At 36.3% G+C, this 21,324-nt stretch overlaps 1 protein-coding gene across 5 annotated transcripts in view; it reads left to right on the top strand.

The window, feature by feature from the left end:
* The first annotated feature begins 45 nt into the window (after positions 1-45).
* Positions 46-21,324, top strand: part of mctp1a (multiple C2 domains, transmembrane 1a) — a 127,155-nt gene continuing 105,876 nt past the window's right edge. For 4 of the 5 annotated variants that reach the window (XM_043240783.1, XM_043240780.1, XM_043240782.1 and 1 more), the window contains exon 1: positions 200-980. In XM_043240783.1, coding sequence (XP_043096718.1) covers positions 336-980 — 645 coding nt within the window. In that variant the 5' untranslated portion in view covers positions 200-335. Of the gene's footprint in view, positions 151-199; positions 981-21,324 lie in introns of those variants that run through there. The other variant, XM_043240778.1, reaches the window with a different exon arrangement.

Raw genomic sequence — 21,324 nt, 5'->3', positions numbered from 1 at the left:
AATTCCTTATAATTACGGACTCTCACCAGAGGGAGGCGTGTCTTTCTTTTCTGCAATTATGTATTCATGTACTGGCTATTTCTTAGGTTACTGTCAGGTCATTAAGTCATTAAAGAGTGAATCAGATGCACGGTCACGTTTATTTCACGGGTAACCCTTGTTGTTTGTTATTCTTCTTATTTAGTATCTCACGTTTTTTTTTTTTTCTATATGGCTATTTTATTAAATGAATTTTTTTTTCCTGTAATATGTTTTAGTTTAGACTTAAAGGTTAAGGTGCCGCGAAAGACCCTCAAACGCAATGTCACTAGCAGCAGCATCACCAGATAAAGTGAATGTGTTGTAAGTGCCCAAGTGTCATTTGCGATCGAGAGCACGCGCTCCTGTGCTCTCGCCCGCGCGCTTCAGTGTCACTGGCGCTCCGCGCGCTGACAGCCTGCTGCCGCTGCTGCTGCTGGACGGGGACCATGGAGGAGAAATACAAGGAAGAGAGCGCCAAAGACCCGCAATCGACGTCCTACCAGAGAAGGATGTGGAGGAATTTCCAAGAGAAGACCAAACCGTTTTTGAGCCCCAAACTGGGGTCCGAGCGACGCAGCGGGGATGCTAAAAAAGAAAGCGGGCTGTGGATGTTTAAAAGAAAGAAGAAACAGGTCCTGGACCGGGTCTTCTCGTCCTCGCAGCCCAATCTGTGCTGCTCAACTCCGCCGTCTTTCGTAAGCGACAGGACCCTGCGCGAGCAGCCGGACTCCGGCGCCGGTAAAGGGCTTGGGATCTCGCCGCTGGCCGCCGCTGATGGAGCTTCAGTCAGTAAGCCGGAGATTTCCGTATCCGCGCACGGAAGCCCGAAGCTGCTGGTGTCTCATCTGGTGATGTCCCAGCAGAAGAGCTCGTCCTTGGGCTCGACGTGCTTCGAGAAGCTGGTGGTGGATTCGGCAGCGTCCAGCGAGGATGAGCTGGCGAAAAACGCGAGTGACCTGGTAAGTGAGGGTTTTAAACAAAACATAACGGGGAAAGTGACCCGAGCGTGCTTTTTGCATCGCGAGAAATTATTATTTTTTCTTCACGCTTCACTGTCTCCTCATTAATTGACCTGCAAATTGAAGATTGTCTGGCCATCTCCCATGTGGGCTGTTTGGACAGCAGTTAACATTAAACACGTTGACTTATCTGTCAGTGTGTTGTGCTGAAGAAAATCTCTTCTTCTATACTCATTTGTGCTTTAGAGAGACTTTGTTTGTAAGATCTCACAATTGTCACGTTCGGTGACCCCATTCAATGTCACTGCATTAGATAACAGCATCAAAACAATGGCATCTGCATACAAAATATTATACATATTTTCTAACTTTTTAACTTTTTACAGCCACGTTTGCAAATATTTTTTAACTAACTAGTGTCAATGTGATTAATATATGCAGTCATTTCACCTTACGTTTACACAAGTATCCCAGCAGAGTGACCACAGGAGGTAAAGACATTCCCACTACTTAACCAGGATTTTCCCAATTGTTTAGAAATACTGGATATAGGTTTAACATATTCTTTAAAAAAAAAAAAGATTGAACTCACAAAAGTTTAAAGCTAATCAATAAAAAAATTGAGCATAAAATGTACACTAATATGGTGTTATGGGTGTGTTACGCACTTTCCTGTATGCCGTAACACCTCTTAAATTTGAATATGAAATAAGTCTCTGTATATGTACATTAATCATGTATTTAATAACTAACTTATTTTTATTCATTTTGCTTTAACAGTCTTTTTGTGTCGTTCTATTATAACAAACTACCTGGTTTGATCTTTTTCTAATGCAATGACACTCACACATTTTTAAGTGTGACTTAAGTATCCCTACTATTTTTTGTGTGGACCTTGTATGCAGTTAGGACGTTGTATTACATCTGAGGTTTTCAGGGCCTCCTAAACAGCGTATTGACTCTGACCCCCTCAAATCGCATCCCGAGGTTGGGGGCCCCTTTTTCTCATCGGGCCCCTTAGAATTGTCCTAACCTTCCTTCCCATCGTGATGCCCCTGTACGAGTCCTGAGAATGATAGTCATTGCATTAAGAGTCCTGAACTAGTGATGTTGTTAACTTGCAGCAGCTTTTGTGGTTATCACACTTGACTTACAAAAGTCCCATTCATTTGAAATGACACATCTGTTTTAATGAAGCTGTTACGTGCCACAAAGCACGCTTCTGAATACTTATTATCTGCAAACGTAGGCGCAGCTAGTGTAATGAGTTGATACTGAGTTTCAGTTTTGTTTCAGTTTTGGCTGAAAACGTCTGCAGGTTGTCAGCTGTTTTATTGAATGTGTTGTTCCCTTTGTGCAAATATTAATTAACAGTAGAAAAAATGAAATCTAAAAGAGAAAGAGAACTGATTTTGAGGCTATGCTTAATTATTTGATGGCCTTTTTTTATTAAAGTGATAGTTCACAAAAAAGTGCTGAAAATATACCCTGAGATAAGTTTAGTATTACGTCACTTACCAGTACAGTCCTCTACAGTGAATGGGTGCTGTCAAAATGAGACAAACAGAAGATAAAAACATCACAATAAACCACAAGTAAACCACACGACTGCAGTCTATCAGTCTGTTAATCTCTTAAAATCTGCATGTTTGTAAAAAGTCTACCATTAAGATGTTTTAACTATTTGTATAAACGTTTAACTAGATTTTTGCATATTTCTCTCCTAATTTTGTTTTGTTCCAAAAGAAAAAATCTATTATGAATAATGAAACTTCTATGTAGGCAGTGCGCATTAGGCATCTTATGCAAAGTCTTAGATATTTATGAAAAGATACAGTATGTGGGTTTGAGAAGTTCATTGACATTGAATGCAGAGAAGGCAATGAAAGAACCAGTGACCCATTTATCCTGATCCATAATTAAACCTTCTACCATATTTTTTCTTCCATAGCAATTATATAAAACCTTACTGCCATACCGAGGTTCTGTTCTTCTGTTTGTTCTGTATGAAAATATAACAGGGCTTATTTGTCATAAATTAGAGTGACTGTTAGATATTTTATCTATGCAATTTCACTTAGGGCTGATTGGGTAAGGTCATAAGTGAAGAGTGCCTACAACCACTACTGCTCATGGCAGTTCTCTTTGCAGCGTCATCACATTTTTATTACCTTACCATGAAGGTTTAAGTCACCAGCTGAGAGTAGAAGAAGCTTCTGGCAGTCAGTGTACTCCTTGGCTCTGAGACAATAATAATTTTTGCCAATATGCTGACTTGTCTTAGTGAAGTGTCAGGGCTGCATAATCTTGTATTATTAGCAATGTCCATTTGGTTTGATACACATAGTTAAAGGAGTCATTTGATGTTGCTTAGAAGAATATGGCTTGTGTATCTGGTGTAATGCAATGTGTTTAAACATTATTTTCCACATACTGTACATTGTTGTTTCTCTTCTAAGCACCGCCTTCTAAACGGGTTGATTTGTACAGAGCTCATTGTTCACAAGTAGCCATATTAGGGATGCGTTTACAAGTCATACATTTGATAAAGAATATCTCTTTTTGAGATTCTAGTCTTTGAAAATTTACAGATCTTCTTTATGCACCAAGAGCTAAATACCCCTTTAAAGTTGTTTAAAAAAAGCACAATAAGGAAATTATTAAATAATCTAGTCATAATACTTTATGTAACTTTGTTTTTTTAGTACTTTTATAGTACTTTATGTTTTTATTGCATTAAAGGGGACATTAGATGCCTATTTTACAAAAGCTGGTATGATTTTTTAGGGTCTTTATGAAAAGTCTATAGCATGCTTTGGCTAAAATTTCTCAATGGTAGTTAAACACTTCTGACCTTGTCAAAACGTTTGTCTGTTCAAATACGACCTGTTTCGATGCATGTTTCTTTAAATGCTAATGAGTTCTGCTTACCCGCTCCTCCTTTTAATGAGGAGTTCCCCGAGAATGTAAACTTTATCCGTATTTATTCTGGAACTTGCTAACTATCATATAATTAGGATGGCTGATTTGCAAAGATTTATAAAAAAAATAGTATACCTACAGTATACTAACTTTTTTTACAGGTGAAGTTGGACCATGAGTGATTGGTGCAAACATAGAAGCAGTTAAGTATATTGTGGGGGGTACATTCCCTTCAAAGACACTGTGTCTTCAGTGGCTTACATGTTGGGTGAAAATGATGACTACTATGTTGATTCTTACATCCAAAAAACAAAACACCACAAACACACAATGGCGGACTGTTGATAGCTCATTCAGGGCAGGTCTATGCTAAAACGACTGTATTTGTCAATAGTTGTGGGAGTGTCCTGTGCCTGTGTGATGTCACTCTGCCAAGAATCTGTGAACGGCTTGATCCTATCATTATAGGGTGGATCTATGCAACATACTATGCCAAGACACATTTTCTTTTAAACATCATGTAAAATTAAATTTGTGCCTGATGTCCCGTTTAAAGGAACACTAAATTGTTCTGAAAATTGGCTCATTCTTCAACTCCCCCAGACTTAAAAAGCTGAGATGCTTCTGGTCTAATCAGATTCAATGGTCTATGCTAAACTATGCTGAAAATGCTATCGCCAGACCCGGAGATTGGCTGAATCTATTCAAAAATGGTAAAACTCCTATTTTCAAAAAAGTGGAGTGTTCTCTTAAGACAGCCTGTCAGTTTGATAGGAATTTTCAGTGGCTCTTTCTATATGCTTACAGCATTTATTTTAAGCCAGTAGAGGGCAACAAGTGAAAGTCTTTAGATGCCATTCATTTATTCATTCATTCAAACTATTTGTTCACTTAAGGATTAAAGGGTTAGCTCATCCGAAACCTAAAAGACCCAAAAATGAATTACCCCATGATTTACTTGCCCTCAAAGCATCCTAGGTGTATATGACGTTCTTATTTCAGTTCAGTCCAATCATCAAGGTCCTGGCCCTTCTAAGCTTTATAATAGCAGTGGGTGGGTGTAGTTGTTCAACAGTCCAAAAGAAATCCAATAAAGTGCATCCATCTGTAATAAAAAAAGTACCTCATCTGGCTGTGGAGGTGAATAAACGTACCTGGAAGCTGATTCAAGTGAATTGCATAAGATGTCTGCGCAGCACATGCTACAATATAACTCTGATTGTATTCTTCTGCAAAACGAAAGTCATATGTACCTAGGATACCTTGAGGATGAATAAATCATTGTCTTTTTGAATTAGCGAGTCATTGAATAAATCATACAGCAGATTGGAACACAAAATCTGAAACATTCTTATGTGCTGCTTAGACATCAATTGGTGCCGAACTATTTTCATTGGCCGACTGAAATTACACAAACTACCAGGGAGAATATTGTGTCTAAAATGCAAGTTATTCAATATTTATTTCTTTACTCCTTGTACACACTGCTATTCATGGCAATATCTTGCTCACCACGTGAACTTATTTTGACTTCTTATGCCACTTTAGATGACATTTTCCACCTCAATTTTGCAAACAATAGTATGGGGAAAGTATTTCTCAGTTTAGCTGTGTAGGCTTGGCCTAATTCGGTTCCTTCAAACCTCTCATCATCTTAGTTTTGAAACGCATGCTGCACTTATAATGGGCATATAGCGTGTCACTCAAACGCTAATGAACCTTTACTGCTTCATGTTCTCTCATTAGTCTTTTGTGTCTTTTCATTAGTCCAATGTCTATGTCAAGGATTTTCTTTTTCACTTTCTGGACCTTACTATATATAATGAGTAATGTACGTAATTTGAAAAAAGCTTTATTAGTCCCGTTTATTTGAGTTTCGAAGCTCTGCGATTAACAGTCATCCAGTCAGTTCATTTGTAAAGAGACGTGTTTAAGTCATATTTTCTCACACATACAAAGGTAAACCACAATAGGGGGTGCTTTTTTGTGACTGGAGCCCTGTGATCACTAAAGTGAATACTACATACCATCAAAGATACCATCAACATCCTCCCACCCAGGGGCACACAGGAAATGATCTGAAATGCGTAAACCACATAACATCAGAAATAAATTTTCTTACAGGCTGCTCAGCTTAATGTTGCAGTGTTTCTCTGCCTGGAGCAGAAGTGCCGGTGTAATATCCTCATGCCCTGCATAAATGAGATGGACACACATGCCAGGATGACTGAGGGGTTTTTCTAGATCTGTTGACTGTGTAAACTTGTTATCTCATATTCTTTTGTTGAGATTATAGATAAGACTAACAAGGCTAACTATCAGTCAACCAAGGTTTATCTTCGTGAGCAATTCTTGAAATTGAGTCCTTTGTTTTTGTGGTGTAAAACAATCAAATATATATATATATATATATATATATATATATATATATATATATATATATATATATATATATATATATATATATATATATATATATATATGCAGGCATTCAGTTCTGGCAATTTACTTATCATTTTCATTTATTTTATTATATATATTAATATGAAGTATGTGTAGTATATTTATAGAAGTTTAATAGAAGTTCTATTTTAAGGTCTCTTAACTAGTTGCTCATTAGCACGCATATTACTAGAATATTAGCCATTTATTATTAATTAAGCCTTATTCTGCCTTATTCTACCTGACCTTATTCTACATCCCCGGATCGTAATGCCTAAATTTAACAACTACCTTACTAACTATTATTAAAGCAACAAATTAGGAATTTATCGAGTCGTAGTCAAAAGTCAAAGTTAATAGTTAATAAGCGTTCCTTATTCTAAAATGTTCAAAAATCAGCCTTGGCATTTTGGTCCAAGAAGCCAAACCTATGCCCCCACCCATATATGAAAAGAAAATGCTATTGAAATTTTTCTGAAGACAGTCTGGACGAGTCAGGATACACTCCAAAAAATGTCTGTAAAAATATGGCCCAATGTTTTGTGTTAATATAAGGGAATTTCTCCATATAGATTTTTCACTCAGATTGTTTTACTCGTATTTTGAATTACGCAAATGTTTGCTACTTTGCACATTCTTGTGGCCGTCAGCCAATCAACGTTGTCATGACAATGTTTCTATGTTTTGTTAGACACATGACATTTGAAGCCAAGGTGATTTACTCTGGCTTCATGAGCAAAAATGGCAAATGTCCCTTTGTGTACCTCCAGGTAGTCCAATAGTGCCAGCCAAGCAACTGCCGCTGAGATAAATAGGAATAAGCATTCTTGATCATCTTGATCAAACATTTGTTTCCTCAGTACAATTCAATTTTACGCATTTAATCACCTCTGAGATTTAATATAATATTATATATATTGAAATAATTAAAAAAGGGCATGCGTTTTAATGGTCCTGTCATGATACTTTCAAAAATATGCATTATATGTATTATATATATTTAGTCAATAAAGAAAAAACAAAACAAAACAAAGGTTGTTCTTTATCTTCATTTTAAATGTATTATTTATTTCATTTATTACTGCAGACATTAAATATGAAAGGATTTAATGTATTTTTTTCTTTTGACGTAATTGGTTTGATGTCAGGTATCTATAATTATTTAATCAGAAATGACGAGGTAAATCTGCTGTATTTTTAAAAACAGCGGCACTATGTTCTCTGGGGGATCTATATGTTTATTAGACTGCGCTAGGCTCTTCTGTCGGTCTGTTGAAAGCACATGAAGTGCACTATAAACCCAAATTTTTGTCCTTTGCTTTTATTTTTTATCAAACAGCGGCTAACAAATTACATAATGAAAGGACTACATGGGCTTATTTTACATTAAAGAGAAATGTAATTTAACCCTACGCATCGCTGCTCTGGTGTATGTGACAACATGTTTAGAAAGGAACAGGTGAATATTTACAAGATAAAGCCGTCTCTTTATTAAACGTTTTAACATGGTAATTCAGCGAATAATTTGCAGTTCAATGGAAGTTATGAAGAAGAGACGGTCTAAATGCACTTGCAAATGAAGCCGTATGAAATACACCTCTGCTTGTCATGTGAATATGTTTGTATGTCTCTTAAAAGGGCTAATGAATGTGCACAAGCCGCATGCTGTAAAGGGCAGCAGTGCCTGGTGTTGGGTTCAGTGAGCATTATGTAGACCCACTGGATAAAATGCGTTTTTGGATTTCCACCATTGTCATGAGAACGACCGCGGTGTGTATGTGCTGTTAAAGGACGTGTTGATCCAGAATGGAGTGTGTAAGTACTGGACCTAATCCAGGCTGTTGTGTGTTTGCCTGCTGTAGCGAAGCTAAGGCTCTGCTTGCTGTTTTGTAGAAATTGTGTTCATCAGTAATTAACGGTAGGCTTCTCTGCAGAAAATAAGTACATTCTGATTTCGAAATAGCTGCTTGTGAAACAGGGCGATTTATTACAACTGATGCAATTTGAATTCAATCTTGTGATAACCTGTGATAAATTGTTTATAGGAGTAGAAGAAATCACATGAAATATTGCACTGAAGGAGGACATTTTGTTCCATTTCCAATATTTTTAGATTTAAAATACGTAAAAATAAAATAAATGCTTCTTAAAATAATTGAATAACACATTTAAACATGTTATGCTGTTCATTTCTGGCGTTGAACTTTATAATTTTGTGATACCTATCTGTATCTATGTCACATGTGGGTTCCTTGTGGACTGAACAAACTGTACTTCTAACCCTTAAGCCTTGCTTAATTCTTAAATATGGTCACAGCCTTGTTTGTCAGATTGAATATTGGCTGCTGTGGGCCAGTCTCTGAGGAAATAGCAGCTGTGGCAACAGGATATAAATCTGTCAATTTCTTGATAATGGCTGATAGCGTAGTAGTAGTGTTGCAGTGAGGTGGTGTTACTAAATGTTGTATCGAGGGGGGTTTTAGCTGCACCTTCACACCTCATTATAAAGAAACAGTCCTCCTTTTACTCTCTCGAAACGTAATTTTATCATGCGGTTTGAAGATCGCATTACCTGACATGGATTTGCGTCAATTAAAAATATTGAAAAAGATTAAAAAGTAAAGAGCACCGAGACAAGCATAGTCTCGTGAGGCTAAATAGTATATCCACTATATGTATAATAACTGTGTAATTAAATCCTGGCTGTGATCGGGCCGGTTCACCGCTGTGTGAAATCTCATTTGCACAGGGTTGAGTCTAGCACAGGGCTGTTTGCATAGAGGCAAATGTGATTCGCATTACCTCTACTGGCAGACTGGGCGTCAATTAGCAGTTGTGTGGATAGATGTGCCGCTCCACTGGGCTCCATGACCGCCCCTATTGCACTGTTTGTTTGTGCAACACAAGCTAAGAGCACATCCAGGCTTTGTTAGGTGACGATGTTCAGGCGCATATTATTTGTTTGCTTAACCTTAGAACAAAATGGCATTACTTCTCAATTTTATTTTAGCGTTAGGGGACAGTCTCAGTCGTTTAAAGGGATAGTTACCTAAAAATGTTATCATTAATTACTCACACGCACGTCCTTCCAAATCTGCAGCACCTTCATTCACCTTCATTATGACCCTCCATAGACAGCAATGCAGCTAACATGTTTAATGGCTCAGAAAGGCGGTAAGTCCAGTGGTTTAATCTCAGAATGCCAATGCCAATATGTCAAGGTCCTCTCCTGAACATGTGTCGAAGGCTTTTTTTGAATAAACACATAATTTTTTTGTTTAATATTCATTTGTTTTTTTGTGTGTGCGTTAAAATGATTTTCTTAGCTTTTTAAAATTAAGGTTGAACCACTGACATTAGATGGACCAATTTTCCTTCTACCTTTTTGGGCCTTGAACATGGTAGTTGGGTTGCTTTTAAAATGGTAACAAGTTTGCTTTAAAAAAATAGTTTTAAGAGGTTATTTCCCCATGGGTCCGTGTCTGTAAGAGAGAAAGAAAAAAGGCAAAATGCTTGTGGGGCAACTCTGTTCTCGTATTAATGTGCAGATGTCTTTATGATGTTAATGGCTATGATTTTTTTTGTTGATGCTAATTTACAGATTTGCATTAGTTAAATGAATAAATCAGTGCATACTAAATGACCTTTGTTCCCTTCAAGGCTTCAAAGTATGCAAACAGGCCTGTTTCATGTGGCTTTATTTGTGACTAACGCAGGCATACCTTCCAGATAAATAAAAGTGCCATTCAAAATGTCCCAGAAGGACCTCAAAGCATGTGTTTTTGCTAGATAAGCACAGAAGTTTACTTGAAATTTGACCGGAGGTCCACAACAGTATTTAAGGTCAAGCCAAATAGACTGTATTTGCTATCAAACATCAGAGTTTGTGCATGCATCCGCACCAGTAGGTGTCAGTATAAAGTCCAGGGCTATTGAAGCTGCTAGTACAAATAAGATACAGCTAAATACGTGCCTTTAAGGCCTAATCATGATTTAAATGTTAGGTTTCCAAGTTTTGCATTCAGTGTTTCTCAGTATTGTAATAATAATAATAAAACATCCTAGGCCTTTTTTATTGACCGGGAAATTCAGTGAAATTTATTTTCATAACCTTGTCACCCAACAGCACCACGTCAAACCGCGGGGACAGTCCTGCTTTGGGATGAAATGCTCGAGGACATACTGGCGCTGACAGATAAATGATTGTCGTATGCAGGTTTGACCCTGCAGCCTTGTGGTTACCAGACCAGATCTCAACCGCTAGACGTCCTCGCTGCACATTATTTGCGAAACACGGCACTGACAGACACAGACTCTACTTCACTGCACAGTCTAAGGCTCATCCTTTCCTCCGTAATACCTGCTTTCAGACTGTAGTCTTACAAACCACTGAAGTGACGTCCCACACACGGCTCTCAGATTACACTGAGAGTCTGCTTTACTCTGATAGCCTGTAATTAGAGCTGCCCTGAGTAAAAGCTGTGAAGCTGGATTGTTATAAATGTTCGGCTGCCGCTGTAAGGAGTGACAGACCGTACACGTTATTTAATTTAATAGCGTTTTAATCCCTCTTAGTTCAAGGCCCCATGAAATTCATATATGGATTTTTTGTGGGTTTTAATGCATGTCTATTGGCTTCCAGGGCATTTGTATGCTAATGCAAGATAATGAATGTATAATGCAACTCTTATGAAAGCTTCTATCTGTTTAGAATAAATACCGGTAATTTTGAGGCGCATTATGTGATGTCACAGCGTGGTAATTTATCACGTTAAAAATAATGTAATGGCTTAAATAATGTTAATATGTTAATAACCATGTTTAAGGTTTTGTGAGAGCTGAGCAGTATAAACGTTGTATAAGTTATGTAATGTTGCTTTAGCCCCTCAGGAAACTTGCTCCGGAGGTCGTCTTCAAAATCCAAATCTCTCTGTCATGCACACTTCAAACCTGCCAGAATAAGAGAGTTAAGTAGGACCATTCACTGAGCTGTTAAAAATTCACGATGTCGTATCACATCCTTGGAGTATGTGTAACTTTACTGTGTTCTAGCAGTTCTAGTTTCACCATGAGAAAGGAAGCTCTGTGTGAATAGATTTGGCTCCACCTTCTGGCACACGCATTGAACTGCAGCTTATCTTTCTCAGCAGATGGCCAGTCTTTTTGGGTTATTTTTTACTTTTTGAAGTGACTGTTTCAGAGCCTTTTCACACTGCTGTCATAGTAACATCTGAATAAATCTCAGCCATAATATCAAGCATGATTCCGCCTAACCTTGTTCATATATGCAAGTGTTTTCATTTAAATTATTGATTGGATGGCTGAAAAATGTATTCGTGGGCTTATCGATTAAACATGACACAAGATATGAGCCAGAGCTTTTCTGCATATAAAATTTAAAGGGGAAGTCCACCTCTGTTAATAACATTTTTATATTCACCATCTTTCCAAACCTATTTGACCTATTTTACTTAATCTGTGTAAACTAACAAGGTATTTGATTTCCATGTGATAAAAGTGAATGGGTAAATGGCATAAAAAGCGTAATAGGGTATGCATCAAAAGCAGTCCATGTGTGACTGATGCACTATATTCCAAGTGAAGAAATCCGAGATGACGGCGGATATGGTCAATATGTATGTTCATGCTCTTTTCTCGCTTGTTCTCTATGCAGAGGTTCTCTGTTTTGTCTGCAGGATGTTCATCTGTGTTCTTTAGCACTGCTTCCAAAATCTCCATCTGGATTCTTAACACTCTTCCAAGAGCGTGTTTTCTCATTTAGAGCAGAAAATAGGCTCGTACTGTAAAGACCAGCTGGTTACGCATGCAAACACCGTCTTAACCAAGGACGTGGCGTACATGTGTGTGTTCGTGTGTTAATGCAAAGTGCTGACAGCATGCCGGGCAAACTACTATTGACACACAACCTTATGTTGAACAGTTGGAAATGTATGCTGCGTAAGTCTGTGGAAAAATGCAAATCTTTGGTTGGTTCGTGCATTTGCCATTAATTTATCATTAATTATAGATTATACACACTTACTGGTGCGGATGCACGCACAACTTCTGACGTTTAAAAGCAAATACAGAGTCTGTAGACAAAAGGCAAAGTACAAAATAGATCAAAGTACAGCAAAGCTTTTGGTTTCTGTGTTCTCAAAAAAGACAAATGAATTGCCTTATCTCTTATTTTGAGCAGAGAGAGCTATGATTTATAAGCAGAAACTATTTTTATTTATACTATTTTACTATATTTATAGATAGTCGGAGTAAATTGTGGGGTATAATATGGTAATAGTAGTAGTTGCCTAATTCGTAGTAATAATACATGGCTCAAAATCAAAGCACCTTCTTAAGACAGTTCTGAAGCATGCTTTGTTGACACACCAATGTTTTCATGGACTAGTAAACAGTAGCATAGAAGGTGGCTCATAGAAGGGTCTAGTCATAAGCTCACTGGATGTCATGACAACAAATTTCATGAAAGAAACATTTTCCTTTCCATTTCACACCATCTCCAAAATGAAGTTTAACATGCATTTATCAAGGTAGGAAATATAATTATATACTTATGTTTTAATATTATAAATATAAGTACGGAATGTAGGCAGGTCCTGATTGAATTCTCTCTGGGTTCGAGTAGAGTTTTGGTAGGAAGTGAAGTATGAGAGTGAGGGGGTGACCTTGAACAGGACCAAAAGCCAGGATTCAAGCTTTAGTTACTCATAGCATAACCGCTCTGTGTGTGTCACTGTCCATGAAGCTAGTTCGGATGTTTGAAAGCAGGGAAAACAATGTATTCTGTAAAAGACAAATATTGTAAAAACTTTTTAATTCCATTCCTTTAACATTTAACTTCAGTTGTCCCTGAACTGAGCTTTTTTATTGTTTTTGAACAATACTAGCTATGTGCTGGACACTGGCCTTGGCTTTAAAAGAGGACAGATCAAGAGATTAACCTATAATTTGAAATGTCTCTGAGCAGATTACGCCTTATTGCAGTAGTGTGTGTGTGTGTGTGTGTGTGTGTGTTAGATAGTTATAAATCACACAGCTGTTCACTGCTGACTGACAGATCCATTACTTTCTTGAGCACCTGAGAAAAGCCTTTTCTTTTTGGCTCTCTCTTTTTCTTTTCAGAACATATGCTACCGCTCAAAAGTTTGTGTTCTAATTTTTGTTATTTTTTTATTTTAAGTATCTTTTATTGCTACTCAACTTCCGTTTCCTATTTTACTATATTTTATTATGTAATTTTAATACGCAATATTTTATAATATGTATTATATGTAATTATTATTTTTGTCTTTATTCCTGTCTTCAGCGTCACATGATCCTTCAGAAATCATGATATGCTATTTCGCTGCAAAATAAATATAGGATTAATTTGGTGAGGTTCTTTGACGAATAAAAAAAATCAAAAGAACAGTATTTATTTGGAAAATAACTCTTCTGTTTTTACTGTCAATTTTCACCATTATAGCACAGCATTCCAAAATATTAACCATTTCTGCACTTTGAAAGTGTGAGCGAAACTTGCTTCCATGATGACTGACACTGTGTCTTTCTGAATTACCAAACCATCATTTTGAACATGTTGTTTAGTTTAATCAGGGATTATGTGAAAAACTAATGAACCATCGCAATAGAGAGACCGTATGCAAGAGAGAGCAGCATTGCAAGGTAAAGAACTCGGGTACAATGTTCGTCAGCAGTTTTTAGGTGTGACGTATTGCTTTCAACAATACAGCAAGTGGCACAACGGTGTTTTGTCCACAGAACCGAAGTTCAATTAGGAAAAAGTGATATCATCTGTCCTACCTTTTAGTACACAGTCTCTTATTGTCTCAGACACATGCTCTGGTTGTTGCGCTTGTCATGCTGAACATGAAAAATTGAAAACAACAGCCATTCTGATAGTTTGTAATGTGGATGCGAAAAGGAGCAGATTGTTAAGTGCTTAAGCCACACCTTATAGCTGTTCTTTTAATATCAGCTAATCTCATCCTGATTGATTGGAATGTTTTTCTCTGAAATGGTGCCTTATTAAGAGCAGTGGTCGGTATTTATGAAGCATCTCCATCTGCTTAAATGGTTAGCTCACCCAAAATTAAAATGACCCAGAAATATAGTAAGGACAGTGGTAAAACAGTCTGTGTGACATCAGTGGCTCAACGTTAATTTTGGGAGAGTTCCATAATGCATGCACACACTTTTCCTGAAACAATGCTTATGATGTTCAGGGGCAAGTGCGCACGCATTGTGGTAGTCTCAAAAATAACTCCAGAGTTGAGCCATAGATGTCACATGCACTGTTTTACTGATGTCCTTACTACATTTCTGGGTCTGGAAACCTTTCGGTTGCATTGCTGTCTATATATAGTCAGAGATTTCTCTCGGATTTCATCAAAAGTATCTTGTGTTCCAAAGATGAACAAAGGTCCTATGGGTTTGGAATGATATGAAGGAGAGTAATTAATGACAGAATTTTCATTTTTGGGTGAAATATCCTTTTAAGGCTAATAAAAGTGTTTATTTTGATCTACTTTAGGAATAGGACACTCAGAAATTTGAGATAACAGTAGTGTTGAAACTATGGCTGTCAAGCAAAAATGGTTTATGTGTAGGTAAGACAAGGTATGTGGGTGTATTTGCACTTTATCGTTTATATTGTTTTACTGCTACAACCAAAATGTCATTTTTGAAACATTGTAGGATTCAAGTGACATCAGTGCATAAAAAAGATAAGAGTGATTCTGCTTCAGAGAATATACCACTGTAACCGTACAGTAATGCACTTTAAACATTGGGCTCAATCGAGTGATGGGTTGATTTAATGTCTAGTCTGAATCTAGTCTTTAGATTTTAGCAGGTTTAAAATATAACATATTGTAATTTTGCATCATTATGGTAATTTAGCTTGCAACCGATTATCGGTACAGACAGTAAACATTTTATGGTTATCTTTTATGGTTATCGCTATCAGTCAAGATAAAATAATATACCTTCTCGTTTTCTTTCTGCTGAATTCTGAATTTTTGGATGTAATTTCTTTAGAACTATCTAATGCTCATATAAATGGTGCATATGAAAAGACCCTTTCTGCTGCAGAGTCACTATATACTGGTTTATCTGTATTCAGAGTTGGTTTAATTGGAGTTCCTGAACACGAGTAATTCCCCTGTGGGTATGCATGTGCGTGCCCCTCAATTTATTTAATTGAAATTAATTTTCTTGTCTTTCTGTTATATACTTTTTAACAACTGCTTATTTGGTTTCAAAGCATAATGTATATATAGATTTGATATAGGTGTATATACATATTTTCCTTTGGTTGTTTGAAAATACTTTGTGATGAATGTTGATGTTTTCTGCTAATAAATATTTGATCACTTACAAAGATAAAAGAATAGAAACGCATTTTTAAAAAGCCCTTGTTATTCTTAAATTTGACATTAGTTTTATTCTTACAGCATTGGTCAGCTTGATCTGTACCACTGTACCAGTGAATATGTAACACAAGGACAGGCTTTCACAAGGATGAGGGTCGCTATTTTAACAGACACCTGTCTTCCACCCTACATTTCCTCTGTCTGTCACTGCTGTTATTGCCAACACGTCTGTATTTATGTGTGTGTGTGTGTGTGTGTGTGTGTGTGTGTGTTCTTGTAAAGCATGAGTGAAGAAATCAGGTCTACACACTCATTTCCTGACTCAGCACACCTCTGCCATCTGCCTTGTTCTTCTCTCCCTTATTCTTCTCGTGGACATTTCCCCTGACTTACTTAAATAAGGATAACGCTGTGTTTCCACACCTTTCAAGTCGGAACGAGAGAGATGTAGCAGAGCGTGAAATTAAACCTCAAGAGTTCCTCAGTCGAAGATTTTCTGGTCATTCTAATGTGGTCATATTGTTCATGTTACTTTAACTTATACATTAAATAAACAGAAGTTATTATACCCAATTTATAGTATTATAGTATTTATACCCAAATCCAAATTAATGAAAAAAATTTTACTCTCAAAGATTGTGTGGCCATTGACATGCATTAAATGACTGACAGATTGCAACAGTTTGAGTTAAAAAATTTAGTTTGTGTTCTACTGAATAAACAAAGCCACCTACATCTTGGATGCCCTGGGGCTAAGCAGATGAACATAAAATGTTCGGGTGAACTATCGCTTTATTCACTTTGGCTGTGTCCAAAAATGATTGCATTCTGGGTAGACACTTCTTGTGAATATGTAAATACTGTTTAAAAAACATTTATTCTAGAATGTGTGTAGTATCAATTTAATCCAAACTTCGTATTTTTGTCTTTCATGTGACCTACCAGGGTCTCACTGTCAACCCTCTACTGTGGTCTCTTGTAATTCAGACATGCTACTCTTTTCACATACTGTTTTTCACTTACCTTAGAAGTATGCCATTTTGGATGCAATCATTCTCTTTGACTGCCCTTTGCAGGTCATGGGAGACATCCTAAAGCAGCTGCAGTGTATTTGCGTTAACTGCATTTTACTGCCTCTTTGTAAATGAAGTACACTTTGAAAACCTAGAACATTAACAAAACATACCAGTCTTTTAGGGCTTGAAAAAAGGTTTTTACTTAATGCCTCTAGAAGAAGTAAAACTATACATTTAACAATTAATATGATATGTGCACATTATGTTCTTAAAAATTATTCAAGATTCAAGAAGCTTTTATTGTCATTTCGCCCATATGTAGTTGATGCAGTATACAGTAAAATGATCCAGGGTCCTGGTGCTACATATATCAATAAAAACAACAGAAACAACAGAGTTACCATATATATATATATATATATATATATATATATATATATATATATATATATATAGTGTATTTTATTTCATGTGTTGTTTGCATGTGAGTGTGTTTATGATGAGTGTGTGGGGGTATATATTTTCTGGGAAAAGCACAAATTTTATTGAGATATTAGTGCCTTTCCCAGATTGTCGATATATGCATATTAAAAAATGGGATCTTCACAGCATGCTTTTTCATAAACAAACACAGCATAATTGTAATTAAAGTAATTTCATCTCAAGTAAACTTAGTCCCTTTAGTGTGTTTTCAGACGTAACCCAATGAACACACTCAGCAATCAAATAAAGAGTCAAATGCCGAGTCAAGAGGGTAAGTCATTTATGTTTTTGGGTGAATTTTCCTTTAAAAATCTCAACAGCGCCAGAGCTCTTGTCTACAACAGATGAAGAAAAAGTCTCGAGCACATACCATTTCCAAAAAAGAATCTCGTTCATGCAGAAATTTGGCTTTAACTCGTCCTGAAAAACTGACCCTGATTTACTGATTTACATCTGTTTAGCCACACACTGACTTAGACAATGGAGCAGAGCTGTTCTGAGCAAAATACTAGAATCTGTGCTGTAGGAGAGACTCTATAAATACTGGCCTATTATGTGGTCGTGACTGCTGAGAGAGGGAGGGATGCTATGATTAGGCTTGTTAAGGCTGTGTTTCAGTCGGTGGCACAATCATCTCCCCTGTATGACTAATGGAAGTGTAGGGAAACTTCCTGCATGAAGCTGATCACACACTAATAACGGAGCGAAACGCTTTTCCTTGAAGGCACTTACCAGTTTTACAAAGACTACAATGAGACTGAGTCATTTTAAAGTTTAAAGTTTTAAAAGTCAGAGTGGGTTTTCATTGTTGGTTGAGTGTGGCATGGTGGTTAAATATCCGGCCTAGTGACTAAAATGTTGTTTGAACCCTGCAAAAGATTGTAGGATTGTTTGTACTGTAGTCACTTTTGAATTTTTCCTGAAAGAAGCAGATTGGGTTTTTCTCATTGAAAGCAGTAAACACGGCAAACTTGTGTACTAGCCATGTGCTCTCATTTCTAGCCAAAAACACAACAAAGCAGATGGCGTTTGCCATGTTTGCGCTCGCACTCAGTCTTGCATTCTCCTTTGTGGGCAGCACATGTAAGGAGCCTAGATAGACACAAACAGCATGTGTCTCATAGGAAATGGCGTAGGATTGGTTTTTAAGACATTTTTTAAATCATTCAAACAATGCAGATATACCACTTTTTCACATAAACTGTCAGTGTGCCTGTTGCATCATCATGTTACTTGTTTATGAGTGAGAGTTTTACTGTGAAACTCTTGTACTTGGTGATAATGACATGTATTTTTATATAACCAGCGCATCTTGCACAATAACACTAGCATCTTATAGTATGATTATTGTTGGCTCTGTGTCAAAATGCTTTTTTCTTCTATTTTAATTCACTTAGGATAAAAGCATCAGCTGAATGCATAAATGTAAATGAAAAGCTTCTATTATGAATAAATAAATAATACAAAAATAAGTAGTTTACAGTATATATGTGAGGAATATTGTCTGTGACAATTTGCACATTTATTAACAATGTCCAAGCAGTTTTTTTATTTTAGTGTAATACTTTATTTGCCAAAAACAACTAGAAAGCAAAATAGAAAGCAAAAAATGATTTCATTATGAAATGAAATAATAAATGTAAATGCAGTTTCTACTGAACAAAAATATACTAATGGTTTTTATTATACAGCACAATATGTAAAATATACTTATTGTTTTTATCCTAAAATGTCTTATCTTAAGGCTTTAATATACTATATAAAAAGTTTTAGGTTAGTAAGATTTTATTTTGCTAGTTTAAGGCTACAGTGATTGCAAATAAAAAAGTAATACTGTGCAATATTATCATTTAAAATAAATGTTTTCTATTTTAATAGATTTTAAAATATGTGTTAATCCTCTCATGGCAAAGCTGCATTTTCAGAGGCTCTTTTAAAAATGATTTTGTTGCTCAAGAAAAAAAAACCCATATTGTTGAAAATAGTTTTTGCTTACTTTTGTTTTTCTTGGCTTCCATGAGAAAGAACAGCATTTATTTGAAATAGAAATATTCTGTAACATTGTAAACTGCCACTTTTAATCAAGTAAATGCATCCCTGCCGAACAGAAGTATTAATAAAAAACAAAAACAAAACTTTGAATAGTAATGTATTACCTTTCGTTGTTGGCTAAGATTGTATTTTTTCTGTGCTGCTGTTATTTCAGAGAATGATTGAACAAAAACACCTTGAGTGTAAACAAGGCTTGTGAATACAAGCACATGCAAGCCTGCGACCCTGATATTAATATTGATTTCAGTCAGGGGTGCATAAATACCAAGCCTCATAAACTATAACATTAAAATGATGAAGTTCTGTTTTTACATTTGTGTGACATATATAGCTACATGGTGAGTCCAGTATAATATAAGTCAGTAGGAACGTTTCTTGTTTGGTGTTGATGAAGGGCTACTTGAGCTTTGACAAAAGTGAGACAGAAGAGACCGTAAAACAGTGCTATGCAGAATCCGTATCGAGTCTAAGGTAATTGTAAGTTATCGCACAGCGATCCTCTCAGGATATTGTTTGCAGAACCGAAGGTTGCATAGATGACAGATGATGCTTGTTATTTATTATGCCACTTTTATTCGTTTAACCTAGAGAGAGAGAGAGTGCAAGCGCAGTCATTTGAATGCACACTTACAGCCCACTGAACACACACACACACACACACACACACACCGCTGCAGGCTTCATGCTGGCAGTCCGTATGATATCTGATGCTTCCTGCTCACTGAGTCACACACGCTCTTGTAACCCGTTTGAGCCAGGGGGCAACTGAAGTTGTCAAAGGTTGTCTTTCCAAATCTGTAACCAAAGTTTTTAAAAACAAACAACACACAAATTTAGGACGAGTTTTTAACACCTGTTAAATATCGAATTCCTGCAGTGCAATGTCTGGATGTTTATTTAGAAATACATCTGGGGAAAGCCATATCTTTATATTATATTTGCATTGCATACACAGAACGTCTTTGCTAGCATTTGACCGCTAGCTTAATGTTAGCCAAAGTTAGTTAAATCTGCTTTTTGCATTCTTTTAATTTAGCCAGCATGTCTATGTCTATGTTCTATTCGTGTCTTTGTGATGGAAATTCACAGGTGGGGGTTCAGCCATCTTTAACCTTTGCTCACAGTGACATTCACATTTTTCCACATTTACCTGTGTATGAATGGAAGCCAAAGGCAAAAAGTGTTTCCAGTAATGTGCTAGTAATATTGTATATCTCTGGTGAAGTATTCGCAATAAGAGCCTTGCATTGAGTAACATTTTATGTAGATTTTTATTATGTTGATTTTAGGTTAATCAACACTGCATACCCCTCTGCCTATATTAATATACCAAAAAGACGCTTATTCAAGTGTGCTAGTAGTATACTTCTTTTACACTAAAAAAAGAGGGAAGTGTACTTTTATTATACTTTTTATGTACTTCTCAGAAATCGGCTTTGCATTTTTCAGGAAGAAGAAACAGAAACAACAGATGCTTCTGCATGTAATCTAACACGAGCATCAAAACTGTGTAACGTTATGGAATAAAATGACTGTCAAGCTTTAGCCCATTGGTCGACTACGTCTATGTTCTGAATGTGTAAAATGTGGTAACACTTTGAAATAGGTAACACTTGTTAACTATTAATTATGACTGTTCCCTCAATAAATTCTTAATTTGCTGCTTATTAATAGTTAGTAAGGTAGTTGTTTAGATATTAGGTAGGATTAGGGATGTAGAATAAGGTCATTTAAAATAAGGTATTAATACGTGTTTAATTAGCACTAATAAATGCTAATATCCTAGTAATATGCATGCTGATAAGCAACTCATATAATAAATAAAGTGTTAACTGAAAGGGTTTTGTTTACAAGCTCATATCCTGTTCTTATACATATATATATACAAATTAATACCTAAATTGCTTATGTATGGTGTAAAGATCACTTAAAGAAAAATTACGAGTATACTTGCAGTATAAAACTACCAAGTAGTTTACTGAGACTATACTTCAAAGTGTACAAAAAATGCTAGTATGTAATTTGTAACCTATCAAT

The sequence above is a fragment of the Puntigrus tetrazona genome, chromosome 5, assembly GCF_018831695.1.
Source record: "Puntigrus tetrazona isolate hp1 chromosome 5, ASM1883169v1, whole genome shotgun sequence".
Taxonomy (NCBI): Eukaryota; Metazoa; Chordata; class Actinopteri; order Cypriniformes; family Cyprinidae; genus Puntigrus; species Puntigrus tetrazona.
This window is presented reverse-complemented; position numbering and strand designations above follow the sequence as displayed.